A 14462-nucleotide genomic window follows, 5' to 3' on the forward strand; every position below is an offset into this window, starting at 1 on the left:
TCCTTGTCGCTTTTATACCCAGTATGAGTACAAAACTGGACGCAAAAACCGTGTGAAGGGGAACTGGTGGGAAACACCTTCTTTGATTGCGTATAGTGATACTGCATTTAAGCTCTTTGGGCAAGGGTTTATTGCAGCTAATATTTATGCAGGATTTTGTATAAGGTCTTTACTTTGGTGTGCTGCTACCTCATCACAGAAGAGAAGAAAACATGGGCTTCTGGGGCTCAAGGCTTTGGAAAATGCCTAATAATTTTCTGCCCAGTAACATGCTTTGGAAAATTTGCCCAAAGTAAGCTTACGTGTGTGTGTTTGGCAGAGGGAGGGTGTCAGACTTGTAAGGCATATTCAACCACCTTTTTCTGCAGACCAGGCTATTTTAGAAATGTAGCAATTGAGTTTTCTGAAAGTCATGCTTCACATTAGAAAATACTGGAGTGTGTTCTTTTGTCTGTGTCAGCCAGCTTGAGAGTTTAAATCAAACTAAGAATCTTGAAGAAGTAGGTCTTTAAGGATTTGAAGGGATGGACTTTAGAGTAAGCGTATCCTGCTTTTTAAAGAAATTGACATTTGTGTCTTTATGTTGTGCTGCAGTTTTGTGTGTTAGCTTTGATGATGAGAATTAATTCCAAGTCAGGCTGATGACCAACTGACCTGAGCCAACTTTTGTTGAGGTTTCCGAAGCATTGCACAAGAGGTTTGAAGGAAAAAGTTTGAGGGCATGTGACAGTTAATCTCTTTAGCAGTAAGAATGAAGTTTAAGCATACTGTTGGAAATGTACTCAGTTCTGTGCTGCTCTTTGTTTTAATTAACAATCTCCTGCATAGATTGGGAGTGTAAACTTCTTTGTACTTTAGTCCAATTAAATCATGCTTGGAGGCTGTCAGTGGTGGGGGGGAACTCCCTCCTACCCCCCTTTTTTAAATTGTTCAGTGAGTCTGTTGAATAATGAAAGAATTTGTCTGACAGGGGTTTGTAGTGTTTCGTCGTCTTGATGAATTATTGCAGAGGATAGACAACAGTCTCTTTTGTCCAAAATGCATTGGAATGATTCATCCAATTCCTCAGAAAGTGACAATGAAGCTCATTCAGCCTTTACACAGACTGAGCACAACATAGTTGCAGCTTACTTAATAACAGCAGGTATGGGCATTGGCAAATTGTTGCGTAACTTTTTAAAATAGAACTGTAGATCTGAATGCTCATTTTGTATAGTAACAGCGATGGTATTTCATTTTGTATTACACAAATGTCTGATGGCTTTTCTCCACAGTTTACTGACAAGTTGGCAATCAGCAGGCTGACTGAAATGCGCAGAAACATCTGAAGTGTGCAGAAACATCTAAGTTTTCTGCTCTATATTTGAAGGCAGTGTTATGTCTTGAAAAATATATTTTGTTGATATGTAATTATAGAAGAGAGTGAGAATTAATTTCTGCCAGCTTGCAAGAGAGATAAAAATAAGGCATAGCTGTCACATCTTGCATTTTTCTGTGATGTGCTCGAAGCTATCTTGAGATTTCTCCTGGACCACATGTTCGTAGTAATATATGTGTAGTCTGAGCATGTGAGCGGGTGTCTGTTAGGGGGATGTAAGGGGAAGGGTTGGAATGTGACTTTGGGGGAGGGAGCTGGTCATTAATCAGAGAAGAGCAGACTCCAGTTGCGGCTGTATTTTTCACTGATGACACGTTAGAAAAAGCACACTGGAAGGCTTGACATCGTGTTCATTCCCTGTGACTGCAATGGCAATGGCCTTTGGCTAAACTTGAATGATTATGGAATTATATTTTTTTTTTCCCTTGAAAACTTTCTCATTGTGGTAACCACAACTGCTTCAGTACTGTTTTTCTGAAGCATTGAGTGCTATAGCAATGAAATATCAACCTGACCAAAACCTGAAACCTACTGTGTTTAAAAATAGGCCTTCTATACCTTTATTATGGAAGATTAAATCAGTTTATAAATACTTTATTCATAGACTGTACCATACATTTTCTATGTTATAATTAGCTTTTAAAATACTTTAAAATATTAATGTACTTTAGGTTTATATGAAATAGTATTGCTGATGGTCACATTTTATGTAGCATATCTGTTTGAAGTGGTGAGTATCAAATTCCTGTTCTGGTAAAGAGAGCATTTTTGAATGCAAAGGCAATCATTTATTTCAGATTTTTAGAGAAATTGGTAGAACAGCTACACAGATCAGTAGACTGTTAAGAAGCTGCAGAGATGGATGATGGTCAAGTATTGGAAAGCTAGATACACTCTGCAGTACTACCACGCTGTTTGCAGGTAACTGGACCTATTAGGTGCTGCAAGTATGTATGATACTTGTTATATTTTAATTAAAATTGATTACATTGTATGTAACAAGGTGATCTTTTCAGATAGTTTGACCACCTGGTGTTAGGGATCAGAGCTATCATAGGTGATCAATGGGATTAGCCAGAATCAACCCAGCTCTTCTTTCTTAATCTTGCATGGAAATTAAATGTCTTTAAAAAAAAAAAAAGTTGGATTACTTTGTGGTTGGGATTTTTTTTTCTTTTTTTTTCCTTATTATAACTGGGGGAGTTTAGTAAATCTTTCACCTGTAGCTTGGACTTTGCTTTCTTAATGAGGAATGTTTTTGACAGTAAGGTCTATATAATCTTTGAAAGTATGATTGATTGCTTTGCAAATGCCTTACCACAGCAAATCTCACATCTGGAAAATTTAAGCTGTGTTAATAAGCAGATGTCTAAGAATAAGAATGAAGTACAGGTACAGTGTTCATCATTATGCTGCTTTTTAAAAGGTTTGAATGCTTCTCTCTGTTGCAAATAATTGCTTTGTTTTCTGAGAAGGAAGTAATTGTTACGTATTGCACTCTACAGTGGTCAGTGTATTAATTTTAGTGATGACAGCAGGGATACTCAGGCTGCAGGAAGCAATACTGTCTCATGGGTGTCCTTCAGCTTATAATGTTGAAATGCTCTGGTATCATTTTAAAATGCTAACTGGAAAAGTAAATTCTGTGTTATACACAGACCTAACCTTCATTGTTTTGATGCTGCTACCCAGGTGTCTTGCTTAACTCTGTTGGGGCTTGTATTTGCACTGGTCTGCCTTAGTTTTTGTTGCTTCCCTGGAAAGAAGGAAAAAAGAAATTCTTCTGCTCTTGATCAGGTCATGAGGTTTTTATCTTTGTCTTCACAAAACTGCAACGTTTAATTAAAGAAATATGGGAATAGTTGTCTAACCCTAAGATGTTTCACAGGCCAAGTGGCAGCATCCATATGCTTCTTCTGAATTGCATGAGTTCATCCCAGCTGATGATTTCAGGTTACTGCAAGTCTTGGGCTTGGTCTGCACTCCCTGCCCCCTAAGAAATCATAGAATCATTTAGGTTGGAAAAGACCTTTAAGATCAAGTCCAACTGTAAACCTAACACTGCCAAGTCCACCACTAAACCATGTCTCTAAGCACCACATCTATGCATCTTTTAAATTCCTCCGGGGATGGTGACTTAACCACTTCCCTGGGCAGCCTGTTCCAGTGCTTGACAACCCTTTCAGTGATGAAATTTTTCCTAATATCCAATCTAAACCTCCCCTGGTGCAACTTGAGGCCATTTCGTCTTGTCCTATCGCTTGTTACTTGGGAGAAGAGACCAACACCCACCTTGCTACAACCTCCTTTCAGGTAGTTGTAGAGAGCGATAAGGTCTCCCCTCAGCCTCCTTTTCTCCAGACTAAACAACCCCAGTTCCCTCAGCCGCTCCTCATAAGGCTTGTTCTCTAGATCCTTCACCAGCTTTGTTGCTCTTCTAATGGGCACTGCTTAACTGCTGCCTGGAGCAACTTTGTTCTTCTACTTGACCTGATTCTCAGAAACGGGCAAGAGAGCATTTCTTGAATCTACGTGGTTTTTCTTACTTTGTTTAAGATGGAATCCATCTTCTTTCTTACATTTTACTCCCTAGAACTTTTTTTTTGGCTCTATTATTAATTTGTTTTAGTGGTGCTAAAATTTTTAATGAATATAGGCTTAGCAATTTGCACTTTCTCTTCCCTGGTTTGGTTTGGTTCCCTCTACCCCCCCTTCATTTTAAGACTGGGCTCTGAAGCACTAAATTTAAGTGTGTCTAGCAGGATTCTTCCTTCACCCTGAGGATATGAGTTTACAGTCCTGTTGTATTTCTGATTTCATTCTTGGTAGCTGCAATATCTGTTAAAGCATGCCTCATAAGAAGCCTGTACTGTTTTATAAACTTGTAATTCTATTTTGCTTCCTCTCTCCCAAGAGATGACATACTACCTGTCAACAAGAGAGCTGACAGAACTGGCACTGTGAGTGCTTTCACTATGGTGTTGGTTTCAGATCAGATCCCCAGCTCCTTGCTTTTGTTCATTTTAGGGGCTCATAGCATCACAGTATCATTCCTGAAATGTGTGAATATATGAATATGATAGCTGATGGAAGCTATGTGGTTATGCACCTCCAACATCATCTGTAATGTAATATTTATGTACTAAGCAGGAGACTTGCACCTGAGAACAGACATGCTTGGTGGTTTTAAAAAGAGAATGGAAAGAGAGATAGCCAAGACTTAATTATAATTTTGCCTCATTTGATTTTAAAATTACTGAGTCTGTTAAGAGAGTTTCTGTAATGTAGGAGATTAGTACTGATTAATAAAATGTTGCAGTGAAACTCCTTATGTGAGTTTCAGGTATAATAAAAAAGGTACCAATTTACGTAATTGAAATGGAGAAACTCCATTTAAAGGCTGAAGAATTGGTGATGTCCCTAGTGTCTGTTATCCAAAGTATCATCTTTTATTATATTTTTATTATGATTGCACTGGCTTTCCTTCTGCCCTTTTTCATATCTGTCATAGTATTAACGTAGCTCTCGCTGAGCATAGTGGTTCAGATGGTACTTCTAATGTGTATTTGACTCTATGAATGTCTGCCTCAGTTTGATGCGCTGGGGTGTGTGCTGGTATTTATAAATCTATGGATTGTGTTCCTGTGCACTGCCAATGATCGAGTCCACAGGACTTTCCATGAAGGAATTTCCATATTGATACCAGTTGAAGTCTTCAAAATTCAACTGTAGAGCTGAAGTGCTTGAAACTGATTCTTGCCCTCAGGTTTTCTAACCCTGCTGATTTGAGGTTATTGTTTGAACTGCAGCGTGTTTGTAGTCTGACTATAAACTGATGTTAGAGATTTTTAACTCTGTGCTGCAGCATTGACCGTGACACAGATGGAAGAACATTGTATAATACTTAAAAACCTTATTGCCCTTTCCACAGGGGCATGTCAGCAAAAGCTAAGCTGTGTGTGTCAGGTTTTTGGTGGAGCCAACAGAGGAGCAGAAATCCCATCAGTGAAGGTGATGGATTGCCAGGGGACTGGAGCAGGATGGGCAGTGACTGTGAAAGAAGATGGGTCTGCTTTTGGAAGTCCACATTCAGTATGACAGCCATTAACTCAAGCTCCTTGCAGAATTATGCGTCAGATCTGTGATGATGAAAACTATAGTGTTTTGATTCATAGGTGAAACTTTTAAAATTAAAAAAAAAGAAAAATTCTGAGGGGTATTTCCATGGATAATGTGTTGTGAGACTTTTACCAAAATAACACTCCACTATGCACTTGTAACTTAAGATGCCCAGGCTATACAAATATTTATAAGTTTAGGATTTGGTTCAGTGATACTGTAACAGCTGTGCCAGACTAGGGAATCTATGAACAACTTACAAATTCTTGTTATTATTTACAAGTTATTTTTTTAATGGCTGTGTTTGCTTGAACATGTTGGAATTCTCCATTTTATTGATAAAGGCTGTGAGTCTTTCTCTGCTGAGGTGCAAGGGGGAGTTTTTAACCTTATTAGCTGTTTATTAATAGCTTGTATTAATAGTGGGTTAGCACAAGTTTAGAGGATGGGAGTTTGCTCTGGATATCTCTGCAACAGGCTAGAGTCTGAAGAGAATGAAATCACAACAAAAAAACCCCCTGTTTTGTGGGAGTGCCATGTAAACTCACTCCAAGAGCTATGCAGTAGGATTTGGCTAGGAAGGAGGAATAGCAGGAGAAAAGGAGGATCTAGAGGTTTTAATATAGGTTGCCAGGATCAGAAAAAGCTTGCTGATGCACAGGGTCCTGAAGAGTGTTCTGGGCACCTCAAAGAGCATCAAGTCCAAAGCAAATTTCAGAGGGATTGGACACAAAGAGAGGAGAACGTACATTTTAGCTTTAGTACTGTATTTCTTCATTACAACTCTGTCTACTGGCCATTTCTTGTGTTGCCTAGTAATAGACTTCAGACACAGTTGGAATCAAACCAGACTGAAGAGGTTTAAAAATACACAGGTTAGCGAGGCCGGAGCAAGTTCAGTGCAGAGCTGGACTTTTACCATGGCTATGACACAGCCCTAGAGCTTGTCAGGTGGAGGAAATAGCTCTGGTACGGGCCCAGCCATGCCACTGTGGCAGGCTGTGCGAATCATCCAGACTGCTTGACGAGGCTTAGAAAATACCATTTGCAGCAACCTCAGCCAACTCTGATGCTTGCGAAGAACTGGGACCTCATGAGCAGAGAGGGGAATTAGTCTGGCTAGGATAGCAGTAGCAAAGTCAAAAGCTTCTATATTCCTTTTGCCCAGGATTATTGTTTGAATGCACAGTGGAAACTCTCCACTGAGAAAGGAAGATCTCAGGTGGTGGCGGGGGCCTTCTGCTAGATCAGGTGCATCATAAGCCCCACTTTTTTTTTTTGCCAGTCACCAACCTGCATTCTTTTTTGCCATGGAAGACAGCACTGTACTTGGTGGCTGGAGTGTTTGAATTGCAATCCTAGATGCTTTTGAAGTTCTGCTATACTTGTCATTGCATCGGAAGTCTCAAGTTCGGCAAGACGCTCCACTTTTGGCCCTTACTGAATCCAAATGACAGTTACCTAATTGGAAAAGCTTTTCTCTCCTTTTCAGGTGTCTATCCTCTTTGCAAAATTGTGCTTGACTGAAAATAAAACTTGTTTAGGACTTAGATATTACAATGGGCTGCATTTTCTGCATGTATATTACTGGCTGGTGTGTATCTTTTGTAAAGTTTCCCTTTTTCTGTTTTTACAGGAGTGATAAGCATTTTCAGTAACATTGTTGTGTTAGGCATCTTTGTTAAGTACAAAGAGCTTCGAACAGCAACCAACGCAATTATTATCAACTTGGCTTTTACTGATATTGGTGTTAGCGGCATTGGTTACCCCATGTCTGCTGCCTCAGACCTGCATGGAAGCTGGAAATTTGGATATACTGGATGCCAGGTATTGCAATTCAGTCAGAGACGAAGTTTTGGGCACTTAAAAGCAAACTGAGAAATTGGTAGTAGCGCTACCTGATATTAGTTCTTTTAAGAGATAAGATGGAGATGCAAAATTTGGCTCTAGACCTAAAGCTGATGTTCTGTAATGTCAACAATTTCTGGATATAGGATTTCGTGTGAATTTCATTCCAAACTTATAATCTGAAAACATTAAAGTGTAGCCTTACATTTATCAACTAGAGATTTTAAAATAGCTTTAAGAAAGCTTAGGAAATAAAATCCCCAAATGAAGAAGGTTATAGTAGCACATGTACATTTGATGACTTATTTGATAGTTAAAAGACTTTGGCTGTGGCTACTGTTTTAATGATGAGCTCGACAGATCTTAATGAGTTCTGCTTGGCAAATACATGTTCTTTTGAATGGGACTATTAGAATATCCAAAATGAAGGCCTGCAAGGCTATTGGTCTCCGTTAAAGATTTAGCCTAGTCTTAATAGCTGTCTATTTTTAAAAAAAGATTGACTGAAAAATTATACTTCCATAGCAGAGAGATGGTGCCCTTTGCTCGCTGTGTACTGTGATTTAAAATCTACTTTTTTAAAAGACTGTTGCGCTTAAGTGCCCAGGAAAATGAGTAGTAATGTGAAGTCGTATGCTGAAAATATAACTCAAGGAAAATACTAGCAACACTATACATTTTGGACCTTTATATAATGGAGGTTTATAACAATCTGACATCACTTGCCTGAGTACACAGTTATTTCAAGCTCAAAATTCAGTCACTGTTTGACAGGAAGCCTCACTTTTAACATCTTTGGATCTAAACTGCCTTGTAATGGGTTGAAGTTGATGTGAAATCTCACTACCAATGCTTTGGGAGTTAAGATCACTTGAAGGACAACTCATGTCAGCCTAAACCAAATGAATCCTGTGAACTGAGATGGCTGAATGTCATGTGGTTCTCTTATAACCGCTGGTGGCATGTGGTCTGGCACAGGGCGCTCTATTTCTGGAGTGCCAGTGGTAACACAGCCCTCCCAGTCGTCCTTCCTGGTCAGGCTGCCCGTGGGATGACTGGGCAGATGCATTTGGAGCATGTTGGGATTGCAGCATATGTCACTCTGTGCAGTAGATCTGACACACGTAAAAATGGGGGCCGATGGGGAAAATCAGTGCACCATATCTGTGAAACAAGTGTAGTTATACAACAGAGGAAAGAGTGACAATTCAGGACCTCACATTTGCTAAAGCCATAACTTTTTTGATGAATCAAATGCTCTTCAGGTTTCTTTAACATATATCGAAAACATTAATTGAACCCCTGCAACCTCCAAACTCTTTATCTCAAAATTTACTTATTGAAGTATGATGTTTGTTTGCTTTTGAGACTACTGTCTTTAGGATTTCTGATGGGCACACAAGCAGGTTGCTTTTGAAATGTTTAATTTTAAGTGAGCCAGCTCCAAATTGCCTGCATTGAATTAGTTCCTTCAGTACCTTGCTCATGGAAGAGAACACTGGCTGAATGTAATGTATCATAGTGCCTTCGATTCAGTCCACAAATTTGTGCTTGCACCTTTGAAAGATTTCTCAGAAAGGGTTTTTTTGTTTGTTTGTTTTAATTTCAGATCTATGCTGCCTTAAATATCTTTTTTGGGATGGCGAGTATTGGTTTGCTCACTGTTGTTGCAGTTGACCGTTATCTGACAATCTGCAGGCCTGATATAGGTACTGTACTTGTGGTCAAAAATCGTTCACTGTTGGGCTTCTATGAAATGAGGCTAGTTGTATTGTTTTCTCACGAATAACTCTATAATTGCAGTGCTGGGCATGATTTGAATTTAGGGCATGATCCTACAGTACTTGGTTAAGTAAGTTACCTAGTTGGCATGGATGGTACTGCTTGGGAAAGTGAAAATTTCGCAGTTAGGCTGTTACTCTGTTTATAAGTTGTATTTTCATGGCTGTTTCCAGTCTTTAGAGGGCCACATCCATATACAGAAGCACATGAAAAGCCTCTAGCTGTGGGAGGTTTTGACCTCTGTCAAGCAGGTGTGTGCCTCTAGTGTTGTTTTAACACTGTACTGGATGTTTTTCTCTTTGTTACAGCTATATTGTAACAGTTAATTCCTCCCCCTGCAATCATGCAAAGATGTACTTGAATGCACTGTTGCATAATAAGCTTTTTGGCATGGGGTTAGGATCAGGTACTGCCTGTATGCTGGGAGTTGGAATGGGTGATGGTGTTTAAGTGGCATTAAAGACTGGAAAGCTTGAGATGTCTTCAGCAGTATGAAACAGGTATGCTACAGTGTTCAGGAACGTAGGCCTTTGAAAGGAACATTATTAACCTGGTATGTGCTTGCTGGAAGCCACTTGTCATTCAAGTTCAACACCAGAAAGAAGCAGATGACGACAGCGGTGTGTGATTGTATGTGCTTGGCCGCAGGAAGAAGAATGACTACCCGTAGCTATGCCACTCTAATCCTTGCTGCTTGGATAAATGCAGTCTTTTGGGCTTCCATGCCTACTGTAGGCTGGGCTAGCTACGCTCCGGATCCGACTGGAGCAACATGCACAGTAAATTGGAGGAAAAATGATGTGTAAGATTCCCCTTCACCCTTTCTTTTAGATTTGCTGTCTCATTGAAGGCTAAGATTATTTAATTCACCACTAGATGAGCATAACAACTTCTTTCTGAAGTATGAAGCCTAATTTATAAAAATAATTTTAAAACAATGGAAATAATATAGAGCAAGTCTAGAAAAAACATAGGAATTGAGCCATGCTTGAAAACTGCAAGACTTGTAGTTGCTAATAAAAAAATTAAAGCTAAAGAAAATTTTCCTAATTCTTTAAAAGCTTGTTTTAAAATTTCATAATCAAATCAAAATATCAAATTCTTTTGTAACTTTCCCTGGATGGCTATTTGTAAGTTACTGTGTTTTGTTTTTCTGTCTTATCAGGTCCTTTGTTTCCTACACAATGAGTGTAATTGCTGTTAATTTTGTTGTACCCTTAACAGTCATGTTTTACTGTTATTACAATGTTTCCCGGACAATGAAACAATATGCCAGCAGTAACTGCCTGGAGAGCATCAACGTAGATTGGTCTGACCAAGTAGATGTGACAAAGGTATGGTAAATGAGGGCATGTTTTGTTTTAAGCATGTTCTTTTGTGTTAAAGTCTTGAGGGCAAAGGAACAGTGCAGCCTTTTAAGCATTTCTGTTTCCTACATTCCCCCTTTTCCTTTAGTACTAAATATTAACTTTTCATGAAAACTCTTGGCTTGGCTTATAACACTAGATTCTTTACTTTTGGCTAATACTCTTTCCGGATGAATAGCTACTTTGAAGACTGGGAACAATGTGAATTTTCCTTGCCTCTACCCTCTGTCATTACGTTAGAAATGTACCTCAGAGGTGTTGTAGGAGGACTTTTACTCTTTATGTCTGCAGAGTCCTTAGGCTTTCTGCTGGTTCACAGGTGTATCTGATCTGAAATGGATTGGTCAACTCTAATTTGAACTCATGGCCTAGAAATGAAAGTGCACTTCCAAGCTCCCGAGCTGTGTGATTCTGATCCCTTGTTCTTTTCAGTCTGTTGAGCTTATCTCTTTCTTATGTAAACAGTAGCAAATGTGAGTAATGGCATAAAATGATATATTCGGCCTGGAAAGTTGACATTCTTTTAACGTATAAAAGTCCTTGAGAAAGCTTGAAGTTCACTAGCTCCTTTGATTTTGTGTGAAGATATGATTTATGGTTGGGCATGGTAAAAAAAGTGAGAGAGAATTGGACAGAAAAGTATGTACCTATGCTTTTGAATTACTTATCAATGCAAAGTTAACATTCCGTGGGAAACTTTCTCATTGCTAAACTCTGAAAAATGGTATTTTTACCTAAAAATAATAATTTAAGCATTTTGCTTTTCTGAAGAATTTTCAGAATGCTTGAAACTGAGGATTCAGTTATAAATTGAGACTCACATTTGTGACGAAAATGCATCTTTCCTGTTTTGCAGTTGAAGACACTGAGTTATATTTAAAAAAAAAAAGGAAAAAAAAAAAAGATTGAAGCTTTGGAGTTAAGCAGTATCCTTCTTTAGAATTGGACTGCTTGCTTTTTCACAAATTAGCATCTTGTTGTGGTTTAACCCCAGCCGGCAGCTAAGCACCACGCAGCCGCTCGCTCACTGCCCCCCCACCCCTGGGATGGGGGAGAGAATCAGGGAAAAAACCTCGTGAGTTGAGGTAAAGACAGTTTAATAGGACAGAAAGGAATGAAAAACAATGATAATGATAATAATAATATGCCAATAGTAATACTAAAAGAATTAAACTATACAAAGCAAGTGGTGCACAACGCAATTGCTCACCACTCATTGACCAATGCCCAGTTAGTTCCCGAGCCGCGACCCACCCCTCCCAGCCAGCTCCCCCAGTTTATATACTGGGCATGATGTCATATGGTATGGAATAGCTCTTTGGCCAGTTTGGGTCAGCTGTCCTGGCTGTGTCCCCTCCCAGCTTCTTGTGTCCCTCCAGCCTTCTTGCTGGCTGGGCACGAGAAGCTGAAAAATCCTTGACTTAGTATAAACACTACTTAGCAACAACTAAAAACATCAGTGAGTTATCAACATTATTCTCACACTAAATCCAAAACACAGCACTATACCAGCTACTAGGAAGAAAATTAACTCTGTCCTAGCTGAAACCAGGACAATCTTCTAAGCTTTCTACGCACCAAACAAACTCCTAAACAAAAGGGTTCTTTCTTTACTATCAATAGGTATTGCGTTTGTATTTAAATAGGAATCTTCTGTGGAGAGAATCACTGCTTGTTTATTGGTTATGCTCTAGAACAGCTCATACAAAGCACCTATTTACTACTTGTTTCTCATTTTGTTCATCACTGAAAGACCGATAAGCGTATAGGTAAACAACACTAGGGAATCCTGTACATACAAAGAGTCCTGCAGTTTTGTTTGGTTTTCTAGTGATTTGTTTTGTCCTCTTGATTAGTTTGAGATTTCCATTCCAGTTTCCATTACTGATTCATATCCCTGACAAAAGCCAGAAAAGTCTGTCCTGGTTGAGTCCTCTCCTATCCTCCCACTACCCTCAGTTTGTCGCTGTTCAGTTCTAGCTGTGGCGTGGTGTCTTCTAGGGTGGGAGCCCCAACATGCCCGATTGTTCTCTGACAGGCAGGCAGAGAAGACATGACTGCTCAGATATCTCCTCAGTATGATGCTTGAACATGGCTATCATGCTTCATTAAATTGTTATTTATTGTCACAGAGTGACCTGTTATGGTGGTCATAATTCATGTGTGAAGTCCTCTCTGGCCATTTAACCTTCTGATGGACAGATTTAACATAACCAGTAGTGCTGACTATGAAGGAAGATTGTACGTAATGAAATAACAGTATGCCAAAATAACAGTATGCCAAAATACATGGCAGTGTGATGTGCTATTAAATCCCCAAAGTAAGATTTCATTACAGCCTGTCAAAATTTGTCAGGTGTGCTTGTTTACATGTTGTTATTTCATTCTGGATAGCTCTATTTTCACACAGGTGCATGTGCTTTTGAGGTTACGTTGTGAGGTCTTCATCTTCAGGTAATACTGGTTATGTGTCTGTTCCTCTTGTTTTACAGATGTCTGTTGTGATGATTGTAATGTTCTTGGTGGCATGGTCTCCGTATTCTATTGTGTGTTTATGGTCTTCCTTTGGAGACCCAAAGAAAATTTCGCCTGCAATGGCCATCATAGCTCCTCTATTCGCAAAATCTTCCACATTCTATAATCCCTGCATTTATGTCGTTGCAAACAAAAAGTAAGTGTTCCTAACTTAGTACCAGTCTACTTCATGATTTTAGCATATCATCTAACTATAGAAGGATCATCTGTAAAATATGACAAACTGATTAGCGAAGAGATCAAAGGGTAAGCCACTGTTGATTTACCAAAGATGACCTTTAGGACAGGAAAGACTAAAAGAAATTGTTTTGATCATCAGCAGAGCATACTGAATTGGTAATGATTTTTGAGAACACATTAACGAAGCTTTTGTAAGACAGTTTTGAAAGTCCCTTTGTGGTTTCTCAGAACAGAATTGCGTTGCATCAGCAGTAGACTAGTTTTAATGACTGTGGCCAAAATGTGTGGCGGCTTAGTGACGTGTAACTTCTGTACGTTTCCTTGCTTGATTTGGCATGTGTCATATTCTGACTGATGAGGATGGATTGACACTTTTCTTTAAAATAAGCTAAGCCTATTCTTCTGTTTTGAGCAAGTATATCAAATGCTCTAACCAAGCCAGCGCCTCTGACTGAGAACTGACTTTTGCCAAGAGGCATCTTTCCTTTCTCTACTGCCAACCTAGAAGCAGAGCCTGTGATGCTCACCTCTGTCTAGGTGAACTTATCTGATCCTGCTGAGTCAATGAAAAACCGTCTCATTTTTTCCTCATTCTGTAAGTTCATCTTTGTTGTGGCTATACCCTGTCCTGGGATAAGCAAAAGCTGCTGTGACCCCTGTTGTAGAAGAAACACTGAACTTAACTGAGTTATTCCTGTACATGGAAGTGAAAAAGACTCAAGTCCTTTTGAATTCCAAATACACCATTTTTTATTAAGTAAGTTTTATTATAATTGAAAACTGTTGTAATACTTAAGGCCAGCTTACCCAGTTTTTCTTTGTATTTGGTTCTCCAATTAACGATTTTTCTGGTTTCCCTTTCTTGTCCTTTGCAGATTTCGGAGGGCAATCCTGGCAATGGTGCGATGTCAGACAAGACAAGAGATAACTATAAACAATGCCTTGCCCATGAGTGTATCTCAAAGTGCACTGACATCGTAGAACTCATGTCATTTGTCTTCATAAGTTACATGGAAAGGAGTGAAATCTGGGTTAAAGTCAATGAATCTTTTGGAAGATTAATCTTTTGGAATAATAATCTGCCCCAGCCAGCCAGCTGTTTTCTGTTAATCACAGTAATCTTTTTAGATAGGTTAAGAAGACAAAAAGACAAAAACCACTAAGACTTCAGTTTTTGAGAGTGAGGTTTATTGGCCCAATATGTCTGTCCCAAACAAAAAAGGCTAGTGAAGTGGTCACTGTGACTCTTACAG

The 14462-nt window shown here is 39.1% G+C and overlaps 1 protein-coding gene across 1 annotated transcript; it reads left to right on the forward strand.

Moving 5' to 3' along the window:
• The first annotated feature begins 1038 nt into the window (after positions 1-1038).
• Positions 1039-14190, forward strand: RRH (retinal pigment epithelium-derived rhodopsin homolog). The gene is made up of 7 exons (XM_050896587.1): positions 1039-1144; positions 7134-7324; positions 8955-9054; positions 9776-9929; positions 10293-10461; positions 12987-13165; positions 14085-14190. The coding sequence occupies exons 1-7, from the start codon at positions 1039-1041 to the stop codon at positions 14188-14190; spliced, it is 1005 nt and encodes a 334-aa protein (XP_050752544.1).
• Positions 14191-14462: the final 272 nt, after the last annotated feature.

Source organism: Gymnogyps californianus, chromosome 4 (genome assembly GCF_018139145.2).
Source record: "Gymnogyps californianus isolate 813 chromosome 4, ASM1813914v2, whole genome shotgun sequence".
In the NCBI taxonomy this organism is placed as follows: Eukaryota; Metazoa; Chordata; class Aves; order Accipitriformes; family Cathartidae; genus Gymnogyps; species Gymnogyps californianus.